This window comes from Typopeltis vanoorti, chromosome 15 (assembly GCF_054136105.1).
Source record: "Typopeltis vanoorti isolate ZY-2024b chromosome 15, IOZ_Tvanoo_1.0, whole genome shotgun sequence".
NCBI lineage: Eukaryota > Metazoa > Arthropoda > Arachnida > Uropygi > Thelyphonidae > Typopeltis > Typopeltis vanoorti.
In genome coordinates this window covers 5,394,007-5,415,617 of record NC_143563.1, presented here as the reverse complement: position 1 = coordinate 5,415,617, position 21,611 = coordinate 5,394,007, and the positions used below count along the sequence as shown (strand labels likewise).

At 36.1% G+C, this 21,611-nt stretch overlaps 1 protein-coding gene across 1 annotated transcript in view; it reads right to left on the bottom strand.

The window, feature by feature from the left end:
* LOC150098323 (medium-chain specific acyl-CoA dehydrogenase, mitochondrial-like) overlaps window positions 1–21,611 on the bottom strand; it is a 179,341-nt gene that overhangs the window by 105,449 nt on the left and 52,281 nt on the right. The window contains exons 6-7 of the mRNA XM_090405826.1: window positions 18,657–18,737; window positions 6,740–6,870 (exon numbers count right to left, since the gene is read on the bottom strand). Coding sequence (XP_090261952.1) covers window positions 6,740–6,870; window positions 18,657–18,737 — 212 coding nt within the window. The remainder of the gene's footprint in view (window positions 1–6,739; window positions 6,871–18,656; window positions 18,738–21,611) is intronic.

Genomic DNA, 21,611 nt, shown 5'->3' with positions numbered 1-21,611 from the left:
CACAGCCTCTTTAATGCACATACCAAAAGGATGGATCACAGTCTGGCATGCGTGATACAGGACCTCCCAATGTAGAGAAAAGACTAGTCCATGGGAGGGACCATTTTTAGGGCATAATTAAGAGACATAGTTTTGTCTAAGTAATAGAGGGGATTCATTTGATTCAATATAAAGGCTTTGAATGGGTGATATGCTAAATGCACCAGTAGGCTAATTGGATACCTTGATGAATGACTGGGTCCAACCACTGGAGCATGCTCTCCCTGGCAGAACTGTAAACTAGGGACCCATAATCAAGCTTTAAGCATACAAGTGCATGCACGATAAATGCAGAGCAAGAAACATCAAACAGCCCTCCATTCGGTGGAGGACAGAGTGTGGAGGATGGTCACTGCTTTTTTGCACTTATCCCAAAGATGATGAATGTGTAAAGAAAGGGAGCTTTCTATCAAAGATGAATCAGAAACTTGGCCTTGAGAACTACAGTGATACTAACTTGTCCCATTCTTAAATCAGGATCAGAGTGGAGAGTGCATTTCCAACAGAAGTGTACAAAAATATGTTTTTTTTCAGCAGATAAGCTGAATCCATGACAAAGAGCCATGAAGAGATATGATCGATTGCTTGTTGAAGTTATCTTTCAATGCATGACCTGCATATTGCAGGAGTTTCAATATATTGTGAAATCACTGACATAAAGACAACTGCCTACTGAGTGAGGAAGCTGTAAGTAATTGAGCTCACTTTAATAGCAAAGAGGTCACACTTAAGACAAAGCTTTGAGGATTCCCCCCACTTCTTGATATGGTCGAGACAACGTGTTACCCATCCAGACTTGGAACACACAGCTGGAGAGAAAGTTCTTAATAAAAACAAGAAGGCACCCCTCAGACCAAGATTAAACAGATCCTTTAATATGCCATACCTCCAAGCTTCATCATAGGCTCTTTCCGTGTTTCTAAATGGACCAAATGGTCCAAGGTTGACTGGTGTCTACGAAAGCCACATTGTGTTTAGGAAAGAAGCTTGTTGCTTTCTAAGTACCACAGAAGCCTTATGTTTACCATTTTTTTCAAGATCTTACAAAGACAACTAGTTGGAGCAATGGGATGATATTCTCATGAATGCATCTCTTTCGTAACTTGGGGACTGCCTGTACTATCACGTCCAGTACACTCCTTGAGGGTACATGTGAAGAATTTGATACCTTCTTCCGCATACCTACCAGTCTTATTCGCCAATTGATCTTACATGTCGTAAACCTATCGTCGGAAACACTCACTGAAGAAGCCAAGAACGCTCTCAGTTTAGGACATAACTTTGCCGTCACGCCCAAACAAATTCCTAAACTAGAAATTATGATGAAAGTAGAACGGGGTATCCACAATCTTCTGCCAGCAATGGCCAATAACGTGTGACTAGATATAGCAAATATTATAAACAAGGCTAAGCTTCCAAAAAGCAATATGCCACGTAAGCAAATAACTGCCCTAAAAAAGTTATATAATAATAAAAATATTATTATTACAAAAGCCGATAAAGGAAATGCAACAGTTATCATGAAAGAAGAGTATAACAGAAAAATGCAAGATCTCATATGTGACAGTTCCACATATCAAATTATACATTGAGACCCTATGATGTCGCAAAAGAAAAAAGTGACATCATGGCCCAAAGAAATCATCAGGAAAATAAAACCAATTCATGTTAAAACACCCCGTATTTATGGATTACCAAAAATCCACAAAACTAATATTCCCCTACGCCCCATAGTTGATAGCATAGATAGTCCCACATATAAACTGGCCCAGCATTTAGCTAAGTCGCTTGCCCCTCTTACTGGCAACTCCTCTACGTTTGTAAAAAATTCAATCCATTTCAAAACACTGGTTAAAAATCTAATCCTAAAAGATTCAGACATAATGGTTAGTTTCGATGTCACCTCCTTATTTACCAATGTACCACTTATAGACTCTCTTGATTTAATCAAGTCTAAATTTCTCCCATTTTTTGATTTATTTCAATTTACCATGAATGCAGGTTACTTTACATGGGGGGGGGGGGAATTCTACAAACAGATTAATGGTACTGCTATGGGTTCCCCCTCTCTCCCCCGTTAGCAAATTTTTACATGGAACACTTTGAAAACAAAGTACTTACCACAGCTACATACAAGCCACAAGTGTGGTTGCGCTATGTAGATGATGTGTTTACCATCTGGCCCCATGGACAAGACACTTTGGATGCTTTTGTCACCTACCTAAACAGCCAACACCCCAAAATTCACTTCACAGTAGAAAAAGAATCAAATAACTGTTTACCATTTCTTGACACATTAGTCACCTGCCTTTCAGATGGATCACTATCTTTTTCTATTTACAGAAAGCCAACACAGGAAGATACCTACATAAACAATCACATCATCATCCAGTCCAACAGTACAGCATTTTAAAAACACTTACAGAGCCAGAGCCATTTGTTCTAACGATACAGCTCTGACCACTGAACACCAGTACCTGCGCCATACGTTCTTAGCCAATGGCTACAATCCCTACAAAATAGATAAAATGCTACATAGGCCCATTACTCTGTCCTCCCCTAATACACAAGAATACAACATGACCATTTCTATTCCCTATATCAGAGGTACATCGGAAAAGATAGCCAAAGCATTGTTGAAACATAGCCTTCGCACCACTTTCAAACCTCATGTCAAGCTGGCAACTCTGATCCGCTCGCCTAAGGATAAACTTCACCCTTTAGCACACCCAGGAGTGTATGAAGTTCCATGTGACTGTGACTTGGCCTATTATGGGCAAACAGGAAGATTAGTGAACATCCGCCTGGAAGAACATGAAAGATACATTCGCTACTATTACTATGGTAAGTCGGGACTGGCAGACCACGCTTTGGACACTCCTTCACACAGGATTAGATGGAGGAAAACGAATGTGCTATTTAGGAGTTGTTATAGATCTGAAAGATTATTTTTTGAGTCAGCAATGGCTTTGAAGAATTCTCCCAACCTTAACAAACATGGTTGCATTAATTTGCCAAAAATTTGGGAGACGGTTATCCTAAGAAAAACTCCTGGATAACTGCGTTTTTTTTTTTTTTTTCGTTAGAGGGCGCCAAAAATAGGACTTTAGATCTTTTGTCGTTTGCAATTATATTGTTTCACTCACTCACTGTCGCGTTTACATGTGTGTTGTGCTCTGATGATGCTGAGTTGAAAATCAGCGAAATATAAGCGTTAATAAAACATCTTTATTGATAAAAGTGTTTGTGGTGTTGTTAATACCGTGAAAAATAAGTCACGAATAACCATCAACACCTAAGCTTATCTGTTAGATTGAATATTTGCCTATTACTTAACCATTAGAATTCATGCCTATTGTTTTTCCCTCTTTAACATGCCAATTATATGCAAATGGTTCATGTCTCATTAATATGGGCTAAAATATAATTTACTACATAAAAAGGATCCTTGACCTTTCTGCTCAAGCAGTGACAAATTTAATTTGTTCTTTCAAGTGTTCAACAATAATAAAAGCTTTGACTATGTTAGAGAAAAATATCAACTTCAATAGAACTTTAATTGAATTTTCTTTTAAAAAAAACTGGTTGCAATATTATCCAATCATCCTTCTCTGTACATCCTCAAGTTGATGTACTGATTTGCAACCTAAGCAACATATCATTCTGTATAAGATGTTCCATTTCTCTCAACATTCAGTTTATCTCTGCACTTTATCATATGCCTTTTTCAAGAAAAAATGTTAGAAATCGTGAAATAAGAAATGATTTCTTGGTTATTTCTTTCAGAATAAGAATCTAGTCTTAACTTTTATTTGGCCTAAACTCAGCTGGTTTTTCATCAAGTTCACTTTTGATTTTGTTTAGCTGTTTTTTCTTTCAAGTCTGCTTCCATAAATCTTTCCTCCATCTATACTCACAACTAACACTGTACAGTCCTGATATCACTTTGTTATTAGCCTCTGCACTCTCTCCAAAGTTGATTATATATTGCCTTTAAATCCTAGTGACCAGATCTGAACCCAATAGTCCCAATGTGGTCTGATCTTCTATCTCAGCACAGGACCCTTGTGATATATCCTCTAAACTTCAAATTTCTATCAATCACTGTCCCAAGATCATTTGCCTCCATCAGTTCCTCTATTATGGTTCCACTAAAGAAGTATGCAACCTTCCGATTAGTGGATCCCAAATTTCAAGACCATACATATTATGTTGAATTAAACTGGCAACCCTATTCACTTGTCTATCTGTCTAGCTACTTCAAATCTTCCACATAATACACCAGCATATTACTAATAAGCCTCCCAACTTTGCATAAGCTGCAAACAACTTGATGCCCCCCCCCCACAATCCTCTGACAATCATTGACATAAAGGTTAAACAGCAAAAGTCCCAGTACTGAGCCATGTGGAATCCCACTTACAACCTTCTGCTTCCTTTATACTTCTCCCTTATAGACAATCCTGGCTTCTAATTCAATTAGTCAGAAGCCAGGGTTGTCTATAAACTCATATGCAACTTAAAATCAGCTTATATGGTACGTTGTTTGTCAAATGCCTTTGGAAAATTCAAAAAATAAAAACAAATAACAATAGATTCCTTTCACTTATCAACTATTCTTGTTACTTTCTTTTTTTTTTTTATAAAAGGCAATCAGATTACTAAAACAAGAGTGCCCCTTGCCTGCTCAATACTATATTATAATCTCACTAATTTGTCCAAACTCTTGGCGTTTTTCTGCCAAACATCCTTTGGTCGGTGAGCCTGTGACGATGTCTAAATCCGGGAATTGACCCTGAGCAATAGTCTGTTGTTTTTCTTTTGCTAGCCTCTAATTTAATCCCCCTTCCAAAATTTTTCTATGAATTTACTTAATATTTTAATCTCTAGCCTCTCACATACAATTTCTTATGACTAATCCTTTTCTGTCTTACTTAGCTAAAATTTTTTTTTTTTATATCACAACTGTAATACATTCCTTCTTTTATTATTTAGTTTAACAAACACTACACTTTTTTTTGACATATATTTATTTTACTTGGATGCAAGAATATTTTTCTTTCTTTTAAATAATTCATCTATTAGCTTTTATACAGGGGTTTAATTTTATTTTCTCTTCATGTTACACCATGATAGCTGGGAATTCTACATTCTTAAGGCATCAGGGTGTAACAATACCAGTTGAATAAATTTTATTTAAAAATAATAAGAGTCTTTGAATCTTGTTCCTGCTTATTTATATAGTTCTGAACCTAGCTTATCTTCTCCGGGTGATTTTCCGTTTCTTGTTTCTTTCAGGCTGATTTTTAATTCTTCTTTTCAAATGGTTTCAAAGTTATGATAAGTAATTGGTTTAGAGTAATGCAAGTTAGTTAATGCAAATATGTGTAACCAAGGGCTGTAGCCATACTGGTTACTAGAAAAGTAATTAGCTTAAAACAGACACTGAGAGTCTGGGGACCGCATCTAAGAGGGCTCCCTTACCAGTTATAATAATGTACATGTTGATATTTTAATTCCTAATTGAATGACCCAATTTGCAAATCAATAACTTAATTGGTTATGATATATGAGTTATAATGATCTCTTATACTATACGTTTAAAATAATTGTCAAAATTCTTTAATCCCATAAGGTAGTTTCTCAATCTTTTTCTGAATACATATTCTGAGGTTATAGATTTAATTTCATTCGGAAGTTTATTATAGCTGCTCGTCGCAATGTACTTGAAAGATTTATGAAAAATTTATTTGTTAGCCTTAGGTACTTCCAGTGTGTTGACTGCAGCACAATCCATAGTCTACATTATATAGCAAGAAACTTTCAGTGTTTCTTTTTACATATAACAGACAACCATAGAGATATAGTTTCTGAAGTGGTAGAATATTATGAACGATATACAGATCATTAGTTGAATTTGCAAAGTTGGTAGTAGTTATGGCTCTAATTATTCTGTTTTATATTCTTATTAATGGGCAGATTGTTATAATAGTCTCCTCCCCAATAGGTAATGCTATATTGCAGTGAAGAATTTACCCAGGAATAGTATAAACATCTTAAGAATGATGCATTTACAAATTTTTTAACATAATATATTCTGTTAATTATGAAACTAAACTTATTTGTTAAGAAAGTGGTGTGGTTCCACTTCAAATTGCTATCAATATGGAGGCCCAAATACTTGACGGTTTTTGTTTTTTTTTTGATTAAGTTACATTTACAATTTAGAGTATCACTACAATTCCTTTCATGCCATTTTATAGTTATACTGTGATCTAATTTGTCTGTTAATGTAAAGTACATATATCTTGTTTTGTCGGTATTAAATCCGTTGTTGTTAAACCATATACTTAGTTTTAACAATTCTGTGTAGTAATTTAGAAATTCTTCTAATTTCAATTCGGTGTTTTTGGCATGACTCACAAAATTCTTATTCAAATATGGTCTTAATTCTAAAGACATTTGCTTTGAATCACAGCTGATTCTCAATATAGCAAACATATAAAACAAATAACCATAACCAAAACCAACTAATGACCAAATAACCAAATCCCCATGAACACACTACTGTAAGAAACTGATAATACTAATACACCTTTTGTGATAAAAAATAAATAAATAATAATAATTCAAGCCCTAAGGACAAAAGCTACATTTCCAAATAAATATTACTAAAATTCTGAACTGATCAATTGCTTACCAGTTGGCCTTCCCTCCATTAGTTATCCACATTTTCTGGCCATTTAGGATCCATTTATTACCTTTTTTTTCTGCCTTGGTCTGGATACCGGCCACATCTGAACCTGCACTAGGCTCTGTTACACAGTAAGCCTATGTAAATAATCAAGCTTTTAACATGAATTCTCCATAAAGTAAAATTTCATGAACTGCAAAAACTGAAAAAAGATCACATCTTGCACTAAAACTGCATACGAAGTAGATTTTGAGGAAAATTACCATTAAATAGTAAATTATAAAATAAATGATAATGCTATCAGAAAATTCTACAGTGATAAACAACATACAGATATGTGTCATTTCATTATTATATTTGTTCAGTTGATTACTATCAATATTGACAGCAGTATACAGTAATAGACTTTCACCAGCATAATTTTTGTCATCATCAGAATGAAATTCTTGATATGTACCACAAAGGGTGATATTTCTGCCTTCTAAGGCATCTGAATGTATCAATGCACCTAAATCTTCATTTTGGCAAAGAACACTTGTTTTGCTAATCTTCCTCTCCTATTCTATTTAAGTGACCATACTACCTGACATTAGTTCTGCTAACAATGTCAAATTCTTTCCTAATATCCTCATTTTTAATGAGACATTGTCATTGATGCTATCTGTTCATCCCCCTAATCTTTCTCAGAATTCTCATTTCTATGGTCTCCAGTCTTTGATCAAACTTAGAAGTTTTTTTTCGGGCAGACTAGCATTATGGATGCAAACATCATTTCCACGGGGCTACTTAAATCATTAACATTCTTATTAATGTTTCAAAGGAGTCCAAGGACCCATTTAAAGACAAATATGCATCACATCTCTCCTTGAACATATTTACTAAAGAAGCATTCACATCTACTGATAGCCCTTCCATACATAAAGAATCTAAACCACACATGCTTCTTCCTATCAGCACTAGCCAGCATCCAGGAATTACTAAGTTCTACCTCCAATATCCATAAGCTGCAAAATCTCACTTGTGTTGTTGTCCTGTTACTAACTTATGTTTCTAGTAATATCTTCCTGCTCCATCTATTACTTGAACACTGAATACAAAAATTCCTTCAATTGTCCTCATATTCAATTCCACAGGCCAGTTACCATCTTGGTTACGCTGAATTTTTCTGATTGTTTCCCTATCTCCTTAGAACCCAGGTGACCATATCTGTACAGCGTAATCCACGTCTTATCAAAGCGGGATATTAACTGCCTTATTCCTACAAGTTGTTCTTTTTAACAGGATTCCTATCAGATATGATAAGCACCTTAAAAATGTAACCCCTAAAACTGAATGGCTACCTCCAACAAATTCTCATTAATACACTGCCTGCAAATGGTATTAAACCTGATTTCAAAATTTGAGATGTTAATCTCAGCTCTTTGCTTTATGCAAACAATGTTATACTTCTAAATAAATCCACTAGAAGTCTGAAAGATTCTCTGACTAAATTGAATAACTGTTTATTATTATGTGTCACCTCCAGGGAGTCCAAAGACTCATCAAGGGAGGGTATCTACTCTACAACTCTGCTTCCACCACTCACAATCCACCAACTGACAGCGATTACACCAATGCCATCTACCACCGACCACCACCACCACCACTAGTACTTCCACACACAATCACAAACATCCATGCACATGTTGTAATAGGTATGGTATGAAGGTCAGCAATAATAAGACAAAGACAATGAAAATAGGCAGACGCATTGAAAATATCAACTGCATTGTGAATGGAGAACCTATAGAACAAGTAAAACATTTCAGATACTTAGGCACGATTTTTAGGGAAGATGGTAAATTAAATATGGAAATAGACAATGGAATCAACAAAGTTGGTATGGTAGGAAGTCAACTTAATAAATTTATATAGAATAAGAGAGAAATTAGTCAAAAAACTAAATTAGCTGTATACAAGACAGTGTTCAAACCAATTTTAACTTATGGATCTGACAGCTGGGTCAGAAGTAAAACACTTGACCAAAGATTAGAGACCGCTGATATGAGAGTCCTCAGAAAGATCATAGGCATGAACAGATGGCATCAATGGCAATATTAAAAATGAGGATATTAGGAAAAAATCTTGACATTGTCAGCATCCAGGAATGGGTTAGCAGAGCTAATCTCAGGTGGTATGGTCACTTAAACAGAATGGGTGAGGAAAGATTAGCAAAACAAGTGTTCTCTGCCAGCTTCAGAGGAAAAAGACCCAGAGGAAGATCAAGATATAGGTGGATTGATACAATAAAAAGTGCCTTAGAAGATAGAAATATAAGATCTGATAATGTTGGAGTCTTGACAAGTAATAGACTGATTTGGAGGAAAATTGTAGATAGGAAGTTAGTAATGATGTAAATTTTTCATGTAGTACTATCATATTCTGTACACCCCTTGAGGGTACATGGCAGGAATTTGATGATGATGGCACTGTAAATGTCCTCTGTCCAAAATGCACAATAACCTTACATTTGGCAATACTGATATGACTGTCATTTACCTTTAGAACTAACCTGTTCAATTCTCATGGAAAGGCTTAGACGTTGGTTATGCATTTTCACTATATTATTTAAGGAAATTACAACGTACTAGGATATACATTAAATTAAATTTTAATATATTTCTATATTTCGGCAACGTCACGTTGCCATTTTCAAGAACTTAAGTACAAGACACGTGCACGTAGGCATAACAAAACAATAAGTGAGGAAGAATTTTTCAAAAAGTTTGAAAAATTAAAAAAGGACGCGATCTCGAAACCGCAACTTCCTACCGAAACGGTAGTTAACCTGTCGTCACTTAGTGTGAAAGCTGAAGCAGTCAACTCCCTCCCACGTGGCCACAACTTCGCCATTGTGCCCAAAAGAATACTTGCTGAGGATAATCTACATCCAGTCTAATATCGCCAACGATATTAGACTGGATGTAGCTTGTGTTCTGACCAAAGCTAAACCACCTAAAACCAACATGCCCAGTAAAGAAATTAAATCTCTACTAGAATTAAAGAAAAACAAGAAAATAATAATCATCAAAGCTGACAAAGGGAATGCCACAGTATTGCTGAACCAAAAAGATTACACAGGTAAGCTGAAATCTCTATTGTTAGATCGGGCCACTTACCTCCCTATCGAGTACAATCCCACCAACTCACAAATCAGAAAACTCCACAGGCTCCTTAAGAAGGAGCCTGTGGAGTTTTTTTGTTGGTGATTTCCACAGGCCTAATTTCTTGGCCTGTGGAAATCACCAACAAATTAAAACCATATAACTCCATACCCCCCGTATTTATGGACTCCCAAAAATTCACAAGGAAAATGTGCCATTATGTCCCATAGTGGATGGCATTGATTCCCCCACATACAAACTAGCTAAACATTTGGCCAAAGCTCTCTCACACTATACTGGCAACACACCTTCATACATAAAAAAACTCAGCCCACTTCAAAGCCAGCATAGAAAACCTTACACTAAAACACACTGACATAATGGTCAGTTTTGATGTCTCCTCCTTATTCACAAATGTCCCACTCAAAGAATCCTTAGAGCTAATCCAAGCTAAATTTCCTCCCGATATCACAGCCCTATTTCAGTTCACAATGAACTCAGGCTATTTTGTTTGGCAAGGAAAATTCTACAAACAAATAGAGGGGACAGCCATGGGTTCTCCACTCTCCCCACCCTTGGCCAACTTTTATATGGAGACTTTTGAAGATAAAGCCTTAAACTCTGCCCCACAAAAACCAACCATTTGGCTTCGCTATGTAGAAGATGTATTTGCTATTTGGCCACATGGCTCCGATGCACTCCTCTCCTTCTTAACACACTTAAACAACCAACACCCAAGAATCAAATTCACCCTGGAAGAGGAAAAAAACAACTGCATTCCTTTCTTAGACACACTAGTCACCCACCAGCCTGATGGAACCTTGGTTTTCTCAGTATATAGAAAACCCACCCATACAGGCAGATACATTCACCAACAATTCCCCCCCCCCCTCACAACAATATGGAGTCATTAAGACACTACACAACAGGGTTAAACTTATCTGCTCGAATGACAATGCCCTAACCACAGAACTAAACCACATTCTCAACACTTTCTCAGCCAATGGCTACCCCCCAAAAAATCCAAAAAATATTGAAACCAGTAAACCCCCCCCCTCCCCATCACAACAAGGATTACTCTAAATCCATCACCATACTCTATATCCGAGGCACCTCGGAAAAAATCGCAAAAATCCTAAAAAAACATAACTTCTTGTTACAAACCATATAAAAAATTGGCATCCCTTATCCGCTCAACTAAAGACCAACCTCCCCCCCTAGACCTACCTGGTGTATACCAGGTCCCCTGCAGGTGTAAGCTGTCCTACTTTGGCCAAACAGGCAGGACAGCAAATATCAGAATTTCAGAACACAAGGACTACATCCGGTTTCACCAATACAGCCACTCTGGTCTTGCTGACCATGCACTGGATACCTGCCATAGAATACGGTGGAAGAAAGCCAGGATAATACACCATAGCAAATACAGATATGAAAGGCTTTTCATAGAATCAGCTTCAGCCCTAAGAAACGATCCTAACCTCAACAAATTTGGCTGCACGAGACTTCCTCAAATTTGGGAAATTTACATCAGAAGACCTTCAGCTCCATCGCCCAAGAATACCAACATTTCCCGCTAGAGGGCACCATCAGGACTTTAGGAGAAATAATAGCCTCATACTTCTTCCTCACTTATTGTTTTGTTGTGCCTGCATGCACGTGTCTTGTAATTAAGTTCTTGAAAATGGCAACGTGACGTTGCCGAAATATAGAAATATATTAAAATTTAATTTAAAGTATATCCTAGTAAGTTGTAATTTTCTTAAATAATATAGTGAAAATAACCTGTTCAAATTAGTCTACAGGGATTGGTATCTGCTACATTCCTTATCATTCTCCCTAACTTGGCATCATCAGCAAATAACTGGATACCACACCCAAACCTCTTCCCAATATTCCCAATAACATTAATACATATATTAAAGAACAATAGCCTAAGTACAGAACCCTGTGGGTATACCTCTGGTCACCCTTCTCACAGACTCCAACACCACAATACTGATGCCTGTTGGCAAGCCATTCTCCAATCCATATCACAAGTTCATTTCACAAACCCATAAATCCAAGTTTGCAATCTGGAATCTTATCAAATGCTTTGGCAAAATCCAAATATATTAGGTATATCCATTCTCCTTGTCAAACTCAGTTGTCAAGATTTTAAAACATCAGCAGATTGTTAAAGCAAGATCTACCTTTAACAAAAAAATGCTGTTCTCTATAGAGGATAATTCTAGTGTTGTCTACCCATCTATATGAGAATGCTAACAGTCTTTCCAATATCTTCATGACCACACCAGAGATACTAAACTGGTCTATAAATTTGCTGTTTTGATCTTAGCTCCGCCCTTGTATAGTTGAATTATCTTCCTCTCCTATCACTCATTAGGAATTTTGAGTATATAGACATTCAAGTAGAACAACTAATGAGTGGTTACACATTCCTTCAGCATCTATATCAATATCCAGTCCAGCCCAGATGTAATTGAGTCAAGCTCTTGTCACACCTTTAATATTTCTAACTCATCCACCTCTATTCTTTTATCCACCACTTCTCCAGCATATAGTGAACTAATGGGTCTGCCTGGAATATATCTTTTACTAACAACTCAGCTATTTTTAAGTAGCTGACATTTCAAACATCTGCATTCACTAAGGCTATTCTTCCAGGTCATTTTTCCTTTTACTTGCTGCATAATTTGCTGAAAACTAAAGGAAATTCTGATTTCCTTTAGTTTTCATAAGTGCTTTACAGTATAAACACCAGAAGAAAAATATTATTAATATTGACACACAGGACTCAAGACTGTTATAGAAATAATTCAAATTATAACTGAAAAGGAACTAATGTTCTAGTAAAGCATCCTAGAGGGTATCAGATAACAGCAAACTTGATTGTGGTCTTAAATGATTTTCTCCCATCTTTGCTAAATTATACATTCATACTTGAAGTTAGGAGTGCTTCACAGATGATGGCAATTCTAAATAGTCTTTTAGACCTGGAGCTACTTTTGTGTAGCATAGCCAACTGATTTCATTTAATCCTGAGTGAAGAGCACCATCCAGAGCACGATCTTCCAGTCCTAACTTGCCATACATATGATCTTGAGTATAGTTCTCGTGTTCTTTGAGGTGGATGTTAGCAGATTTCTATCAGTCTGTCCAAAGTAGGCAAAGGTGAAGGCACAGAGAAGTTTATACACTCCAGGAGGTGCAAAAGGATGAAGCTGATCCTTAGAATGGATGAAAGCAGCTAGCTGAATGTTTTGTTTGAAAGTGGTATAAAAATTATATTCGTAGATAGCTTTAGCTACCTTTCAGATATATCTTGAATGTAAGGAATGGGAATAGTTTTATTGTAATCTTTTATGTTCGCTGTAGGAGATATGATGGTGGCATGAGGTATTTATTTTATGGTGGAGGGAGGGTTGTTGCCATTGACTAAAAAAAAAATAAAAAAAAAGCACCATGAAAGTATTATTATTCGTGACACCTCCAAAGAGTCCGAAGACTCATCGTGGGAGGACACCTTGTACCTCTCCATCTCCACCACTACACTGAACCTCTACTACCAATCAACAACATCGCCGCCATCTACTGCCCACCACCACCACCACAGCTAGTATTTTTTGTCTGTAAATTGCATGTGTTCTGAAAGGCCGATTTGTCTATATGTGGAATGAAAAACCTGAGTTTCTGGGAGAAAAAAACCCTGGTACCTCCATATGAGATCGGCTAACTCACCTTCGATTGAAAAAGTCCATATAAAGATTCCTCCTGTCATGAAGAGAATCGAACTTGGGCCTTTTCCAATTGAAGGACGCAACGTACCGTCGTTCTTCCAATTGAACTATGGAGGCAAGTTAAGTTTCTAGGGTTGTGTCATTTGAACAAATAGCCCTGGCTCTGTAATAAGTGTTATGTGGATACTATATTGTTGGTATGAGAGGTGGTGTTAATTTATTTAAGTATCGTCATATGTGTATGAATTTTCTATAAAAGAAGGTTAACGAACTACTTGGAAGATGTCACTAGTATGTCTAACGAAGAGAAAATAGCTCCTCAAATATAATGTGTCTAGGCCATGAGACTAAACAGTAAAAACATCTACACAATGTAGCCACACTGCTGGTTTACATGTAGCTGTGCTGAATGCATGGTTTTCCAGAGATTCCACAGAGAAACTGGCTAATGTGGGGGAAAGAGGGAGGTCCCATAGCAGTCCGGTATAGCTGTTTGTATATTTTACCTTCCATGTAAAAATAACTTGAATAAATGGTGAATCTAAGTAATTCATAAATGTCAGACAGGAGATTTGGCTTAATGAGATTAAGAGCCTCTGTTAAAGGTACACTTGTGAACAATATAATGTCAAAACTGATCTTTATGTCTGAATCTTCTAGGCTAAGAGTTTCTATTATGGTTTAAAGTAAACAGAATTTTTAATATAGGAGGGAGAGTTTCCCCATGAGAGGAGAAAGTGAATAAGCTAACTAACAATTTTGTAGGTTGGAGGTTGTCTATGCTGTCAACTAATGGATGAAGGGTGAGAGGTATTAGAGGTGTAAATTTTTGGTACCCAATATCTCTGAGGAGGTTTCACATATAAGGTTCTAGCTATTTTGTATAAAATTCCCTGTGCTTGTAGCTTAGCCTACTTTAGACAGAGCAGTAGAGATCCATTAACATCCACCTTGAAGAACACAAGAACTACATCCAAGATGATCTATATAGCAAGTCAAGGCTGACAAACCATACTCTGGATATTTCTTCACACAGGATTAAATAGGAGAAAACGGAGCTACAAAGAAGTCACCATAAGTCTGAGGAACTAATTTTAAAATCAGCATCAGCTCTGAAGTACTCATCTAACTTCAAAAAGTATGACAGATTAATCTGCCAAAGATCTGGAAGCCAGTCATTCTAACACCATATTAAATTCACTGTTATCCGGCTCCCAGAAAGCACCCTGTTTTGTGCTCTGAATGATGCAGGTGGAAAACCAGTGAAATATTAGCAAGTTTGATAAACTAGTTATTGCAGGCGTAAACTTCTGTGGCTAATTGGTTTAAAAGACATATTTTGGTGATTACACCACATATTTTTATTATTCAGTTCTATAAAACACTGAAATAATAGTTCCCGACAAGTTTCGTAAATCGTAGGATTTACATCTTCAGGGGGTAAATAGTATAACTTAAAGTTTAAACAAGAGAATTAATAAATAATAAGAAATCAATTTCAAAGATTATCTCAACAATTTGCACAACACCATAAAATTAACTTTAGAACAAGAAAAAAATAAACTTCCTTTTCTGGATGTTCTATTAGAAGTTAATGAAGAAAGTAAACTCTCCTTCTCAGTATATAGGAAGCCTACAAACACTGGAAGATTTCTAAATGCAACCTCACACCACCATCCTTCACAAAAAATAAGCTTAATTAAAACTCTTTGAGACAGAGCATACAATATCTCCAGCACACAAGAAAGATGTAATGAAGAACTAAAATACTTAACACAAATCCTCCAACAGAATGGATATGAAACAAAAACCATCAAGAGAATCATTAAAATGCCTCTGGCTAACAACACAATAAAACAGGATTACAAAAATGCAATCTCGCTTCCTTATATCAAAAATGTTACAGATAAGCTAGCCAAATTAATGAACAAACACAACATAAAAGTAGCCTTCCTTCCTATGGAGAAAATCTCAAGATTCCTACATCCACCAAAACCACCTCATCATCCTCTTAAAAAACTAGGAGTCTACAAAATCCATTGCTCTTGCGGGATTTGCTATGTAGGACAGACAGGAAGATCTGGAGAAATACGCATGGCTGAACACCAAAAAGACGTACAATACAAAAGAGAACAGAAAACGGGTCTTGCTTTCCATACCACTTCCACTGGACATTATGTACTCTGGCAAAAAACAACGATGTTATATAAGAAAATTTAAAGAAGCTGCTAATATGCTAAAAAACCCAACCCAATGCAATAAAAATCAAGGTTTAATTCTCCAACAAGTGTGGTCAGCTCTAATAAAAAATCTACCCTCAATCTGAGCTCGGACTGTATGAACGAGAACAAGAATACGTGACATTGTCCGGTATTGTTCAATGTCAATAACGTTTTATATCTGCATTCTGTTATTTGAGTTTTATGAATAGCAAGACGATTATGATTTGTATTTATTAATTCTCTTGTTTAAACTTTAAGTTATACTATTTACCCCCTGAAGATGTAAATCCTACGATTTACGAAACTTGTCGGGAACTATTATTTCAGTGTTTTATAGAACTGAATAATAAAAGAATGTGGTGTAATCACCGAAATATGTCTTTTGAACTTTGTTTCTTCTTCTTTGTTTGCAGTATGAAACACGGTTATAAAAGCTTTTCATATAATTTTGCTTTCCTCACTATGGCAATCTTTGCATGTTCTTTATGATGCTCATCTTCTCATCACTCTTCTCATGATAGATTTTCAACATCATTTTATGCAGTTCTTGCTTTAATGTATTAGTCACCCATTTACCTCCCATGCAATTTCTAATGCCAAGGAGCTGCCTTCTCAGATTATTATAATTACCTACCTTATAGTTCCACAATGATACTTCTTAGTCAAACCACTTGCATACTACCATGTCACTTCCCAATTAAAACTCAATTATTTATAGACAGATTCTCAGACACTAGTGCTACATCCAGGATTCTTGTACAATGAGTCCCAACACATGCTACTTAAGGTAGTTATCTTGGAGTAATTCTAGAAATTCATTTCCCCTAGTCTTTATCCTCCCTCCAATCTATAGCCCCATAGTTAAAATCATAATAATAGTCATTGTAACAGACTTTAGTCTTCATATGTTACTGGTCTGTAACAGCACTCACTATGTATTCTGTCCTGTTAACATCTATTACACACCAAATGGTCTCAAATAAAGTTCCTCTATTACTCAGAGAACCACTACTGGTTTCCACTCTGATTGCATTTAATTCAATCATATTAGTAGTACTTCTTCCACAGTTCTTAGGTGTCCTCCCTAAATAAATTAAACCCACTGCATTCTATTTCTGTAAGAATATTCCACTGTCAGACATCTCACTAACGGCTTTATTTAATTCAAAACAGTTAAGACAGATCAGTCAGTATTGAATGTTTTTCAGTCCATTGATCTAAACTTATTTACAGCAAGAAAATTGTTAAGTGAAGTTGCAGATGTACTAAAAAAACTTCAGGAAGAATCTGCAAAAATAAAAGAGCCTGATGAAACAGTTGTTGAGATGGGTAATAGAAAAATTTCTTGCCCTTGGAAATCATTACCTCTCAATTTTCCAGTTAAAGAATTTCCTCTGAAATGTATAATCAGAAGTATTCATAGATCTGAAACAAAAAATTTGGTTTATTACCTTACAGTAATCAGTCAATGCTTGTGCATTAGTATTTGAGTTGTTAGAGGAAAGGGATCACTGGCCTGGTTGGCCGAGTGGTTAACGTATCTGCTCTCTAGCCAAAAGGCTGTGGGTTCGAATCCGCCATGGGCATGGATGTTTGTGAAAATACTAGTGGTGGTGATGGGCGGTAAATGGCGTTGGTATAGTTGGTGGAGACAAAGTTATAGTGCAGGTGCCCTCCCTCGATGAGTCTTTGGTCTCCCTGGAGGTGTCATGTAATAATAATAAATAATAATAATTATTAACATGTATTATTAACCACATACATGATCCATAGATATCAAACCTGCATTACCTGGATTCCTTTCCTCTAACAACTCAAATACTGATTCACAAGCATTGACTGACTACTGTAAGGTAATAAACCAAATTTTTTCTTTCAGATCAATGAATACTTCTGATTATGTCTTTGACATTAAAACAATTGATATGCATGATATAAATGCATTTTCTTGATGTACTGAGGCCAGTAAAAAAAAACATTAAAATTTTTCATCCTTTCAAATATATGTGTTTACATGAGGCAAAGAACTTAATCAATACATAAGAAATTAGTTCAGCTCAAGAAGTACATAATCAGCACATTATTCCTAACCTTACAGGACCCTACATATTTCAGTATTCCCACTGCAGAGAACGCATGCAATTTACAGGCAAACTCACTGCATAAAGGCATTAATTAAATGCAAAGTTAGCACTCGCTACAGTCAGAATAAGTTTAGTGGTGCTAAAAAAACTTCAATGGGATGAAGGTTTTGGATTTAATGTATGTGGAAAATCAAGGATGTTATTTGATGGATATCTCTAATCCAGAGAATTTTAATAATAAGGTGCGACACCTTTTGGCAACTCGTATATGGAAATATAACTTATCCATTACTTTCACTTTAACATCACCACCTCTGGCTTCCACTGATGAGACCTCAATAAAGGTCAAAACCGGTCTGGGTAGTGACCCTTCCCTTAATGCATAGTATTATACATGTCTGCAAGGAGATGTGCTTTGCATTATGGGATACTAAGGTTAGTGATGAGAAGTTATACCACCTTTGCCACGAGTTGCCCCAGTTCTGAAAATACTTCAGGCGCAAACTTTGTTTGCTTACACTTGGATAAAGGATTAAATCAAATATACAATCGGATGTTATTTGTCAATATTGGATTAATGGTAGGTCATACTGTGTCCATCCATCTCTGAATCTTTGGCATATTCACGCAGGTAATTCCTAATCTGATTTTATTATGAATCCAAACTAACAGCAGTATACTGTATTAATTTTAAAGTGATCATTCAAATAAATAAATTTATAAATTTAGCTTACACACATCAGTGGTTCTTCTGTCATCCTACCCAAATATTTCTTCTTTTGCTCTTCATTTCCTGCTAATATAACTGGAGCTTGCTAGAAAGGTATGTGATCAGCAAGTTAGGTATAAACAATAACAGAAAGTTAATTTAAGGACTTAAATATAAATGAAAATCTTTTGTATTTAATAATTAAATACAAATGATAAAATTAATGTTCTTAAACTAGAAGAAACCAATTACATAAGGAGAAGGAATCTTCGTTTTCTAATATATCACGAGATCTTGAAAGGTATTTGTTCAAGATCAAGTGAAATTTTATATAATTACAAATACTACTTCTATTATGAATTAGAGTTTAAAAAAAATATTTTCTTATTATAAATTCTACACTACCTTAAATACAGGATAGCTTTTCCCATTCCAATAAGCATGAATGCAATCATTACAAATCAATGTTTTTTTTTTATATATATTAACTCTACATACAATAGGCTACAAAACTCATAGCTTATCGTTCTCATGAGAGTGTGTAAGTAATTGATAAAAATTGAGTATTGTCATTTTCAAGCTTTAAAACAGTTTCACAAAACTATTATTTCAGCAATACTTGTACCAGAAGGTTTCACAAATTAACCTAACACAAGGAAAAAAGTGAATATATTTAATAACAGGAAGAGCTCTCGCTTACTATGTGACAGATCCACTTACCAGGAACTTGATAACAATCCCACCAACAGTCAACTAGAAAATTAAATGCAGTATAAAACCATTGGCCATTGTTTTGGACATATTTACATTGATGATATCTTTGCGATCTGGCCCAACAACAAAGATAGAGTGTCTGGCTTTCTAGCAAACAACCAATCAATATCCACAAATTAATTTTACAATGGAAATAGAAAAAGAAAACAAACTAGCCTTCCTAGACATCTTATTATACCACTCTCACCATGTGAATTACTTCAGTTTATTGAAAACCTGCCTTTACTGGATGCTGTATTTAACAGCAGCCTGCACACCATCTTTCTCAGAAGATTAGAATTATTAAAACTAGTACATCATGCTCACATTATATGCTCTAAACCCCAACAACTAAAGCAGAAACTTCTGGAGATTAAACAGTATATGCATCTTAATGGCTTTTCATAGCCCTTACAACATATTTTTGAGTCCTATAATCCGAGCTCAAACAACACTCAAACAACAATGAAACAGTACAAAGAGTTCCCATCCGATACATTTCTGGCATCTCGAAACCAATCTCTAGAATCCATAAAAAGTATAATCAAGTAGCTGCATTTCTTCCTTTCCAATAAACTATCAACATGGTTCCCATCTTCTAGAGATGAACGAACCCCTACTGCTCTTCCTAGAATCTCATAAGGTCAGTGACTGTCACAGTTAGTAAGGCTTCATGGCTTTCCGTGGAGAAAAGAATGCAAAAACACTAGTCTTACGTTGTTAATAGAAAATCTAAGAAATCTGGTCTTGCACAGCATAGAATTGATACAGATCACAAAATCCTTGTTATGGATGGTATCAATGTTTATTAAAAGAAAGCAATGAAGCCTTACTCCACTGACCAAACCTGCATCAGAATGACTGCCTCTCATTATTGAAGATATGGAAGAGTTATTCTAATCACATCACATCATTTCTTTTTTTAAATAATAATATGATGTATCCTCAGTTATTTCTTTGGATTGTTCTATGTGTAGCATCACACGGTTTGTACCGTTTTAAATAATCAGTTGTTTGTGTACTTTGTATTCAATTACCTGATGCCAGATATTGACCTGAAATTTTCAGGTTAAAGTTATGGTTATTAACATGTTCGCTGCCAACTATGAGTATACTCGTAGTTGATAAACCAGCTACACAAGCCAGCTACGAGTATACTCGTATGACGCTTACCGCCAGCAACGAGATTACTGTACTGACCTTGAAGAAGTGAAAATGCTTGGCTTGTGGAGCTAGCATCAAAACTGTGTATTCTCATAGATGGTATATGCTCTGCACAAGCCAACTACGAGTATATTCGTATGACACTTACCGCCGGCAACGAGATTACTGTACTGACCTTGAAGAAGTGAAATTGCTCGGCATACAGGAACAGACTATGCCGAAGTAGCGTGGCAGCAAACATGTTAAATATATTATTCACTCTTTTTCTTGTGTTATTGTGTTAATTTGGAAAGTTTTACAAAACTGGACACTACTTAGAATGGGCTAAACTTAAAAAGATAATGCTAATGCCTCAGCAAGCATGGCATATACTGGTATTGTTGGTTCTCCTCAGACCACAACAGAAAACTCCATTCACAACCTCATACAAGTCTCTTTCCACTTTCAACCAGTGGCTTCTATTCCTCCTTCCCATGGTCTACCTACTGCTTCTGTTCTTCTGATCAAAACACCTGCTCAGACAGAAATGATCTTCACAGAAGATCATTTCTGTAAAAGAAAAAACTCTGCTTACCACAAATGGTCTCAAGACCAAAACTCCAGCTGCCCTCTCTGCCTACATTGCAGCTTGCAACAGTTGCAAAAGAATCATCACTAAGTTCAGGTCAGACTTTGAAAGGGCCAAATGCTGCAAACTCCTCTTGTCCAAATGGCAGTCGCTCCTTCTGGTTTCTTGCCAAGGCCATTGGCTGCAACTTCTGCCCACCCAGGTTTCCATCACTCTCGCATCCTGATGGTACAGTAGTCACCTCACCAAAAGATAAGGCCAACATACTAGAATCACTCTTCTCTTCTAATTCCTGCACTGATGACCTGGGCAAAGTTCCTTCTACACTATCAAGGACACCTCCCTTGAAGTCTCTCACAGTCTTCCAACAAAAAGAAATCTGAAGAAACCTTAATAACCTGAACATAAACAAGGCATCTGGTCTTGATGATATCCCATGTATTGTGTTAAAAAATTGTGCCTCAGAACTAACACCTATTCTCCATAGCCACTTCT